General features: G+C 24.5%; 1 protein-coding gene across 1 annotated transcript in view; it reads right to left on the bottom strand.

Moving 5' to 3' along the window:
• Positions 1-12,036, bottom strand: part of LOC111620697 (uncharacterized protein KIAA1109-like) — a 185,047-nt gene that overhangs the window by 107,660 nt on the left and 65,351 nt on the right. Inside the window, exons 14-20 of the mRNA XM_023362685.1 lie at positions 10,596-10,724; positions 10,037-10,194; positions 8,054-8,354; positions 6,253-6,456; positions 2,468-2,662; positions 2,259-2,378; positions 932-1,174 (exon numbers count right to left, since the gene is read on the bottom strand). Of these exons, the coding sequence (XP_023218453.1) occupies positions 932-1,174; positions 2,259-2,378; positions 2,468-2,662; positions 6,253-6,456; positions 8,054-8,354; positions 10,037-10,194; positions 10,596-10,724 (1,350 nt within the window). The remainder of the gene's footprint in view (positions 1-931; positions 1,175-2,258; positions 2,379-2,467; positions 2,663-6,252; positions 6,457-8,053; positions 8,355-10,036; positions 10,195-10,595; positions 10,725-12,036) is intronic.

Raw genomic sequence — 12,036 nt, 5'->3', positions numbered from 1 at the left:
GTATATTATACAGCAGGCCTTGATTACAATCATTTGATATATATTATTTTGAATTTCTGCTGATTTTAAAATTTTGTAGCAATCATTTTTTCCTCTCCAAAAATTCTAGAAAATTCTACAACTGTGCTCCTTATTATCAAGAAAGATTCCTGTAACTTCACTGGTCACCTATTCATGGACCAGAGAATCATAGAAAAGCCTACTACTAGCAAGTGTTTAGGATATTACAGAAAATGAAAACTGTAAAACAATCATCCTGAAGAGCAACAACAACAGTGATAATGCTTGGAAAGAGATATACTTTTGTATTATTCCATAAAAAAAAAATCTTAGTTTTGTATATTTGGAATTTATTCTTATAACATTATGTTTTATGTTGATTTGATATATGTTGAAAATTATGAAATTTAATCATTACATAAAACAAAGGCTTTACTGTGTTTGATACATAAAGGATCTTGTTTTATGCAGAACTAATATATGTAGATTCATGTTACGGTGAATAACCAGTCACCTGAATCTACATACAAGGTGAACCCTTGGAGTACAAGTAATTCTGACTAGTATTGCATATGCTGACTATATTTATTATGAAATTCAGTATATAAAGTAAAAACATAAATAAAATGTTTTAAACACATTTTAAGGTTTTAGTTAATTTTAAATGATTGAATAACTGTTTAGGTAATCATTGGGTCTACTTGAGATGAAAAAACATTTACATAAAATTTTCTTTTAGGTTGTACCTGGAAATGGAAAACTGTCCAAATATGTCTAAAATGGAAAATTGTCACTTAAGCAGTTTTCTGTTTCAAACAAGTTTTACTGTATATATTAAGTTAAGCATTTCATATTTTCTTAAATGTAAAACATTATATTGATAAGTTCAATTTCAATTATTTCATATTAATAAAACTGTAAATTATCTTACCTCCAAATTTATTGCAGTGTTTGCTTCAGCTAAACATATGTCAATAGCATCTATAGACAGCCTCGTCATTCGATATTTCATTTCTTCAGGACTTGGACACAAATAGCTGGGAGTGCTCTCTGAACAATGAGACTGAATGTGATCATGATGACAAAATTTGTAAGGTGTTGGAGGTTGGAGTGCACAATCTGATTGTTGAACTTGAAAAGCAAATATTTCTAAAGCAGCAACTGTATTATACAACTGAAAATATCCAAAATATTTTTACATTGAATGAAATAAAATTATCATCATCATAACATTGATTATAAATGTTAATACATAATACTTTTATTTATTTTAATATTGAAATACACTCAAAAAATATGACAGTAATTTTTTATATCAATCATAATTACATAATTATATCAACCATAATTACATAACATTTTATTTATTTTTAATTAAATGAGTCAGAATTAGTGTTTTTTTCATGTTATTTGCAAATGAACATAATTCTTAATTTCTTTATGTAAGATCAAGCAAATAATTTTGTTAATAAGTAAATAATAGCTAACACAAACAAAAAAAAATAAGCCCAGTTTTTTGTTATTGATACGCATTAAACAAATAAATAAACAGGATGTCTCAAAAATGCATAACAGATATTTCTATAAAAAAGTCTCATCTAAAAATAAACTTATTCTTATATACCAAGCTTATTTTTGGCACCATAATTCAGAGACAACTATTTCTATTGAAGTGAAAGACAGAAAATACACCCATCTTTTCCAGACAACAGATTACATCACTATTATGATAACAAAAAATAGTTTATCCCATTCTTGGATATTGCATGTCCAAAACATAGTCTTTAAGGTAAAGGCAGTATTATGATTGAACAAATATTTACTATTTTGTTAATGTTCTTTGGATTATCCTGTTGTTAATATTTGTTGTAAATAGTGTAATCAAGTTAGATCAATTGTTTATCTTAATTCTACATATTGAACATTTCCTACTTAAAAAAAATCATGCATAAATTTGAATTAGCATAGAATGTATACATTTTTTTTCTTGAAACATTCTATATTTATTTCATATTAGCTATATGTATTATTTACATTAATATGATTATTTGTTACAATTTACCTTATTATAAGATATAACAACAAAGTAGAGTTAATATAAAATTTTGTATTAAAATAGTTTTTAACTGACTACATTAAAATCATAGATAAATTTATAATGATTATCAATTTGTGGTTTAATCAATTCTAAAAATGATTTTTATCAATCAATATATTCAATTTTTTCCTCAAATTTCAGATAATATTAACAAAGTTACCTGAGGAAGAGTCAAACGTCCAGTTATATCTCCCATTTGTACTTCTACTAACCAAGCATACTCTAATGTTTCACAGTCAAGAGATCTTTCTGCATCAGAAAACATGGCATCACCTCTTACCTAAGAAAATAATAAATAAAATCTTGTCTTATTACAGATGTAAAATGAAAATGCATTAAGAATTCTTTTCAAGTAATAATTAACCTTACTTGTAAAGCTGCTATTGCAAGATGACCATTTTTAAGATGTGCATTACTTTCTGGTCTTTCAGCTACATCTGTTGCACTAAGTATCAAAGGTGATAATAATAACTGTAGTTTAGTTTCTCTATATGTTTTATGAAGTTCAAAGGCAAGTCGTTCCAAATATAAACATTGACAGGTTGGATCTTGATCAGTACAATTCTTATACAAATATACATATAATAGCCTACTACTAGCAAGTGTTTAGGATATTACAGAAAATGAAAACTGTAAAACAATCATCCTGAAGAGCAACAACAACAGTGATAATGCTTGGAAAGAGATATACTTTTGTATTATTCCATAAAAAAAAAATCTTAGTTTTGTATATTTGGAATTTATTCTTATAACATTATGTTTTATGTTGATTTGATATATGTTGAAAATTATGAAATTTAATCATTACATAAAACAAAGGCTTTACTGTGTTTGATACATAAAGGATCTTGTTTTATGCAGAACTAATATATGTAGATTCATGTTACGGTGAATAACCAGTCACCTGAATCTACATACAAGGTGAACCCTTGGAGTACAAGTAATTCTGACTAGTATTGCATATGCTGACTATATTTATTATGAAATTCAGTATATAAAGTAAAAACATAAATAAAATGTTTTAAACACATTTTAAGGTTTTAGTTAATTTTAAATGATTGAATAACTGTTTAGGTAATCATTGGGTCTACTTGAGATGAAAAAACATTTACATAAAATTTTCTTTTAGGTTGTACCTGGAAATGGAAAACTGTCCAAATATGTCTAAAATGGAAAATTGTCACTTAAGCAGTTTTCTGTTTCAAACAAGTTTTACTGTATATATTAAGTTAAGCATTTCATATTTTCTTAAATGTAAAACATTATATTGATAAGTTCAATTTCAATTATTTCATATTAATAAAACTGTAAATTATCTTACCTCCAAATTTATTGCAGTGTTTGCTTCAGCTAAACATATGTCAATAGCATCTATAGACAGCCTCGTCATTCGATATTTCATTTCTTCAGGACTTGGACACAAATAGCTGGGAGTGCTCTCTGAACAATGAGACTGAATGTGATCATGATGACAAAATTTGTAAGGTGTTGGAGGTTGGAGTGCACAATCTGATTGTTGAACTTGAAAAGCAAATATTTCTAAAGCAGCAACTGTATTATACAACTGAAAATATCCAAAATATTTTTACATTGAATGAAATAAAATTATCATCATCATAACATTGATTATAAATGTTAATACATAATACTTTTATTTATTTTAATATTGAAATACACTCAAAAAATATGACAGTAATTTTTTATATCAATCATAATTACATAATTATATCAACCATAATTACATAACATTTTATTTATTTTTAATTAAATGAGTCAGAATTAGTGTTTTTTTCATGTTATTTGCAAATGAACATAATTCTTAATTTCTTTATGTAAGATCAAGCAAATAATTTTGTTAATAAGTAAATAATAGCTAACATAAACAAAAAAAAATAAGCCCAGTTTTTTGTTATTGATACGCATTAAACAAATAAATAAACAGGATGTCTCAAAAATGCATAACAGATATTTCTATAAAAAAGTCTCATCTAAAAATAAACTTATTCTTATNTGAAATATTATATATATATATATATTAGTCCCAGCACTTGTTTAATATAATATAGAAGTTTCATATAATATAAAAATATAGGATATAATAGAATTTTATAAGGTGTTTTGAATTTTAAAAACATTTAAAAAATTGCTTCAAATTGCACAAAGTGAAAATGCTTTTATTAGTATCTTTCTATTCTTGGTTTGTAATTTCATTATTCACCAACTGCCAGATAAAAGATATATAATCTACAAAATAGCTTAATACTGAATAAGAAAATATATATTATCACACAATACAAACCATTAATAGAAAATGTCCCTGACATTATTTTCTCCTTTTTACTATATTTGAAATCTCTTTATGTACTTGTTTAAGCAATTCATTAGCAAAATGAAGCATTTCATTTTCTGATTATAAAAAAGCTTAGGCTGCAAAAATTTCTTTCCTATCTTGTTTTTCACAGGCTATGCTTTTTCTACAAGTTAAAAGGTTGTCTGATACTATTTTGATATAAGATTAGCCAAAAATTAAAAACATCAGATTTTATGTAAATTCTACATAAAATCCAATTATGTGCACAATTTAACATAAGCAATAAAATTACATAATTTTTATTCATTTCAAACTATAAATTAAAAATTAAGAAAAAATATTTCTATTTAATTAAACTTAATAAGGAATTTGGAGTTGTAAATTTTGACTTGTTTTTCAATATCTAGGAAAATTTTAGATGCTAGTTTCTATTAAACTCATTTAATTACAATTGGCAATTTGTTTACATTACCAAGGAGTCATCTAATCCCTTTTCTTAACAAGCATCATCAAAATGGTGATTTCATCTTTTAGCCTGGCAAAGCTTCATCTCACTACACAATTTCAACTATGGAATTCCTCAAAGTCAAAAATATTCCATTTGTACCCAAAGAACATATCTGTCAAATCTGTGACAATGTCAGCCAATTGAGGATTTCTTTGGCACAAGTTGTATAGAAGAAATGATGATAAGCAAAAAATATTATACAACTGATCTGAAAAATCAGACTTTCACTTAAAAATATTGACATGAAGGCCATCCAAAGGCATTGTAAGTCTATCAAAACAAACTTATGGCACATCACCAACCATGAACCATATATAGATGTAAATAAAATTTCTTTTAAAATGATATCTAATATTTAATAGTTACTTCAAGTTTTTAATAAAATATTATAATAAAAGTAATAAATTATTTTATTAAGATATAATTGTAAAATTGACAACAGCTTGTTCTTTTATTCAAATTTATAAGTCTGTTCCTTTTATTTAAATATTTGTTCTATTTGTATGTGTATTTTGTATTTATGTATGTTATATTCCATATTTTAAAAGTTTGTGATGGCTTTGTTAGCTGAAATTGGCTCACATGAGCCAAAAACATTTTCAATTAAAAGTTATAAAGAAAGTTTGGTTTCCTTAACAAGCAACAAGACTAAATATATATATATATTGTTGTTTCTCATCCACACACAAATATCACTAAAGTGAAATTTCAGTACTTTTTGTAATAGCAGGTGTAGCTATCACTTAAAATTAATTCGTAGAATGTCTATTTTGTGTACACTTATTGTCTTAAAACATTACTTTACATACTTCTCATCAACACATTTTTATTGACACAATGAATATAATAATTGGCATATATAGTGTTATAAAAATAAATAAATAAAATATATATATGAAAACAATACAAGCTAAAAGAAAAAGATGAAAAAGTAAGCAACTGCTTTAAGATTCCATCTTAATATGAACCATGCTACATTTAATATATTGATAAACATTAACATCTTAAAACATATTATTAAAATGTTTTAATAACATGTTTTATTAACATACTTTTTGAGAAAAATGTAATAAACTATATTAATTCTCAAAAACTGCTCAAGCACCAAAAATAACCAACAACAGTTTTTTAATCAGCAAGTATAATACCTACAGTATATATAGACATACTGTATATTTAAACTACAAAATTAAACATGAAATTAAAAGATAATTTTAACTTTTTATGTATATTTTGTAGTTCAAATTTGAATAATATGAAAAAATTAATATTTTAAATTTAAATATTCAAAAAATTATTAATTTATTATTAACTTTAATAACTATTTTTACTTACATTCAATAAATGACCTTGAATATCGTGCATTATGAGAGAGACAGTAACATCTAATGGACGATAATTTCTAGCATCAAAGTCTTTGACTTCATCATCTTGATCTTTTCCAGGAGTTGACTTTTGAGTAATTTCTGTTGGTGTTGTAACAGGAGATAATGATGATTCTAAATCAACAAACTTTTGATTTTCTCCTAAATAATTTTCCTGAAAATTTCACAATTATTATTTAATAAATAAATTTTTTTTTATTTAAGATATAGAACAAGCTAGTAAAAATGCAAGTTATAAACCAATCAAGTAAATATTTGAAAAGTCTACATAGAATTTCAAAGTATCTTGTAAGTTATACATGACCAATTAATGTTTAACTCATCATTTTTTAAAAATACAGTAGAACCTTGATTATCCAGACTAATTGGGGATGAAGGTAGTCCGGATAAGGGAAAAATTTGGAAAATCAAAACAAATACTTTAATTTGTCTTTTAATGATAATACAACACGTTTTCTTTTCGATGACATATCGGTAATATTAAAAGTAAATACTGTATTTAAACCGTGATCAAGTTTTCAAGAAACAAACGTTCGTATTGAATTTGTACTACTACTAACCAACGCTAACAGACTACCTATTGTTTAAAAGGCCCTCTGGTAGCACAAGAAGACAAATTTTATAAAATAAAAAGCAGTTGAAACTGCATTTTTATGAATAAAAATTTGACAAACTATTTATCGTTTTATGACAAGTAAAATTTTTTTGTCATGTTCGTGGTTTTTAAGTAATGAATAAATCTTCAAAACGCGAGGCCCTTCGGACCGCGAGGCATAGGCGGTGGCCCACGTTGCCCATGCCTTATGCCGCCCTTGGTCATAGAAATGATGTAATTTGAAAATAAATTATTTATAAATACGTATGTCAAATTATATTTTTATTACAACGCAAAATATATTTAAGAGTTTACGGCCACTGTGCTGGGTGAGACGTTGTTGAAACAAAAAAAGTTATGTATTCCATCACGTACATAAACAGTATCGTAATTCGCCAAGTGCAAATCAGCAAATTCGTAAAATTTTTGTATATTTTGAACAATCCGGATAATCGAAAATCCAGATAATAGAGGTCCAGATAATCGAGGTTCTACTGTATAATTAATTGTTTGTCATAAAATAATAATCATCATTAAAACCTAACTAAACAGTATTAAAACTATTATATTTTTTTACAGATATTTTGTTTAAAATGCACATATAATGAATTTTATTATTAAATAAACGTTCAATTTTGATTCATCTGGAAAAATTAAATCTTAATCAAAATTTTGCATTACAGATGATGCTTTCAATATGACAAAACTGAACATTAACTAATATGTAAATTTTAAAAATATTAATATTTTACTTAATTAGAAATAATATATCTATATTTATTTCAGTGCTCTTTCTGTATTTCAATGCTTAAAAAGTAGAAAAAGTAGAACTTTGTAGGAAAAAATCAGGATAAGTAGGACAAATTTAAAAATAACAAAAATTATTACTTGAAGAAATATGTTCAATAAAATACTATATCATGACAAAAGCAATCTACAGTATATATATATTTGATAAAATACATGCTCATTTAACAAACAGAAAAAGATTGGGATATATACTAAATTAAGTCTATTTTATTTATTTTTTTTTTAATTAAAAATTTCCTACTAAAAAGACTATCACTCATTAGTTAAATAATAATCCTGGATAGCTTATGGCTGACTATATTAACAATTATTTTATTTATGTTATAAAAACTAAAATAAAAATTACCTTGACATGCATTATGAGTGACAGTAAAGCACCATATAAGCAAAGAACGGACGATCCAAATTCTAATTCAAGATGAATAACATCTGATGCCAGTGATGTTGGATCAAATTCTTCTGAAGATGGAGGAAGTTTTGTGCTTCTTCGACCACCATTTGGTCTTATAGGAGATAATAATAATTCTTCTTTTTCTGGAGTTGTGATATCTAAATCAGTTTGTTGTCCCATTGGTGTTATAGGATGATATGTATAAGCAATACTCAAAGCTACAAGTGGTACTGACCAGCAATCAACCCAACCAGAACTAATAAAAAATATATACTTTTTTCAATAATCAAATATTAAAAATTATATATTACTAGTTATAATCAAATTATACTTATATTTAAATTTTATTAACTTTAATCATTGTTTGTTTCATTTGTATATATTCTTATAAAATAATGTAAAATTAACTAATATATTTTATTTCATAGTTAAGTATAAGATTAGAGGCAAAAAATTAAAAACTCTACTAAAGTACTGAAATCAAATTCTCATTCTAACTCTTGATAAAAAGTTTTTACTGTTTTAGAATATAAAATGTTACATCATTAAACATTTTTTGAAAAATGTTTACTGTATATCTTAAAATATATCATTACTATATCAAAGGTGTACTTTTTAAGGCTAACATAAAAACATAAAACTATCATAATCTGGATAGAAAATTTTTCCAAAAATATTAAAATAACATTTTACATTGTCCAAGAACAAGTAATAATGTTAAAATGAATCCAAAGTAAATACTAAACTACAAATAGGAGCCTTGTTGTAGAAGTTAAGATAATATTTTCAAAAATGTGAGATTATAAATAAAAACTTATAAACTGAAATATTTCTATAAAATTATTACTCTGTTTCAATTTTCAATACTTAGACTAGCAAAAATCAGATTTTTGTATATAATTAATATGAAAATCTGATTCCTGCTAATCTAGGTATTGAAAATTGAAACAAAGTAATAATTTTTTTAGAAATATTTCAGTTTATAAGTTTTTACATATATTCTCACATTTTTGTATATTTCTATATTCTTTATTCTATATTTTAATATTTCTAATATTAAATTCATAAATTTTCAGCAAAAAACTGAATAAATTAATTAACCAAATAGATAACTAGATAACCAGAATTGCGTTTTGAATTTCTTAATTAAAGAATGGTAAATAAGTACAATAAGTATAATAAAAATTTAAAATTTTTTATATTTTCAAAAAACATTATGTCTGTATTTTACTGTTAATGTCTGATTTTTCACATCTACAGACATTAACAATGAGATACAGACATTTAAAAGACCAACGACACTTCATGAATATTTGTGGCTTCATATGCCACTAAAATTATACAGAGTATTACATTCTAATCAATCTATATAATTTTGAAATACTAACAATAATAAAATTATTTATTTTAAAAAATCTCAATTAAAAGTCATATAAATTATTTTGGTATAAAAAGTTTCTTTCAAAAAGTTAAAAATTGTTGATTNTATGAATCTTCAAACGTGTATAAAAAGTTTCTTTCAAAAAGTTAAAAATTGTTGATTAATGTAAGATAATTGTTATAATCATGTTACAATAAAAAAAAAAATAAGTGAATGTTACATTACCAACATTAGTTTAATAGTATTAAATTTGATTCAAGATCAATAAGTTTTGTGATCAAATCCTTCAGGATTTGGTTACAAAATCTTTGGTGACAAAGGTGTCATCATATTTTTTGTCTTTAGAGAAGAAATATTATGATGACACCTTTATCACTAAAGATAAAGATATGTTTGATAAGAACAAAAAACAATGTTCCTCACATCATGTCATTGTAAAATGTCAGTTATAAAAAAATTTCAAAAAATAATAGTGATGATACAAAATAAAAGAATATTAAGCTTTTTTCCTAATAATTCTAAACATGAAATATTTTATACAGAAATATGATATATACCTAGGTTTACATAAATTCCTCCACTTTTTCTCATCTTCATTTTTCTTTAGAGATGAACCTTCACGATTTGTCAATTTAATATTCTTTTGCAATGTTAAAACTATATCTCTATTAGTATTAGTTTCTGGTAAATAAAAGGATAAGTCCACACTTTCACCCTATTAAAAATAATAAGCATATTTATTTTTAATCTCAAGTTAAGATCTTTATAAGATGAAAAATATACTTTAAATATTATTGATAAAGTCATTTAATAAAGCATAACAAAATAATTTACTTAATATTTTTCATTTCATGATTATTAAAATAATTATTATTAAAAAATTTAATACAATATTAATTTTTATTAAGTAATTTCTCATAATTAAGAAACATTGATAAATTTTTAAATATGCAATGACTAAATAATAACCTTTAATTGAAGCCTTTACTTAAATTATTTTAATCTTAAATATATTTTTTAAAATTATTTATAAAGTATAAAATTATACAAATAATATATAATTACATAGTATACACTACTTTCTTATAAATAGTTTTAAAAGTATTTATAATTTACCTGAATCCAAAACTCCAATGAAACAGTAGGAGGAACAAAATCAATAAAAGGTAGATTAAATGACATATCAAATAATTCACCACAAATAGCAACATGAGCTAAAGAAAAAAGAAAACTACTTTTATTTTTAAGCATTTTAATATCTTGCAAATAACAATTTAAATAACTTTTATATAATGAAATAAATAAAACGTTACATATTTATTATAATTATTAATTATATTATTAATTTTATTACTATTAAATAGTACTTAATAATGCACAGGGTGTCTTCAAAGGTATTTTTCAATTTAAAAAATTCATATAACAAGTTTTATACCTAAACAGTAAGAACTTTTGAGCTTAATAATTCTGTAACTCAGATTTTTTTTTAAGAATTTGAGAGTGCCATTTAAAACTACAGACAGAATGCAGCAATAATCAGAAACCAAGATTGCAACCAAACAGGAAAAAGTTCAATGTATCAGTTGCATGGCTAACTGGTATGTTGGATATGATATCATTACACTTTTTTCTCTAAGAGTAGATTAAAAAATTATGTATCAGACAATAGTGTCTGATGTTGCTGAATTAAAGGAAAGAACAACCAAAGCCAAAGAGCTCCAGTTAATGATGACATCTTGGGAACACAAAGACAGAACTTGATCATCATCTTGATATATTATATGTAACCAATGGTACAAATATTTAAAATTATTAATAAACAGTAAAAGCTTTATGAGTTAGAGAATTGAATTTGTTATTTTTACGGAACCATTATGCTAAAAACAATTCATGAAATCAGAAAGTATTTTTATTAACATAATGTATATAGTAATAATTAATTATAATATATAAATTATTATTAATAATATGTTGCATTATTTATTAACAAAATCTCAATAAATGTTACGCATCTAAAACAAGTGAAATAACTCAATATTTTATTTAATTATTTTTATCATTTGCTGCAAAAAAGAACTTTATCGAAAATTAAAGGATGCAAGATAATTTTCTTTAAATAGTAGCAAGTGATAACTAATTCTTCATTTGGATTTTAGTAATTATAGTTATTAACTACAGTGGAACCCCAGTTAACGAACGTAATCCGTTCCACGAGTCCGTTCGTTAACCGAATTGTTCGTTAACTGAAGCAATTTTTCCCATAGAAATTAATGCAAATACAATTAATCCGTTCTAGACGTCAGTATTTTTGTAATTTTATTTGTAAAATGGGTTTTCTTTAATGAAAATATAGGAAAACGTGCTCATAAACAGTCGATCTAGGTTAAATTTTCGGAAAAAAGGAAAGATTTGACGGGTATAAAAACATCACATACGATCGTTAAAGTTCTAAAATGACAGATAGCAGAAACAATATGCTAAATTATGAGCGAAAGGCTTATAGGTTTATCAACAATCTCTGATCAGAGTCGACGAACAGGTGTCAAATAAACGCCTC

This window comes from Centruroides sculpturatus, unplaced genomic scaffold, assembly GCF_000671375.1.
Source record: "Centruroides sculpturatus isolate CEXI.00-Female unplaced genomic scaffold, Cexi_2.0 scaffold243, whole genome shotgun sequence".
In the NCBI taxonomy this organism is placed as follows: domain Eukaryota; kingdom Metazoa; phylum Arthropoda; class Arachnida; order Scorpiones; family Buthidae; genus Centruroides; species Centruroides sculpturatus.
This window is presented reverse-complemented; position numbering and strand designations above follow the sequence as displayed.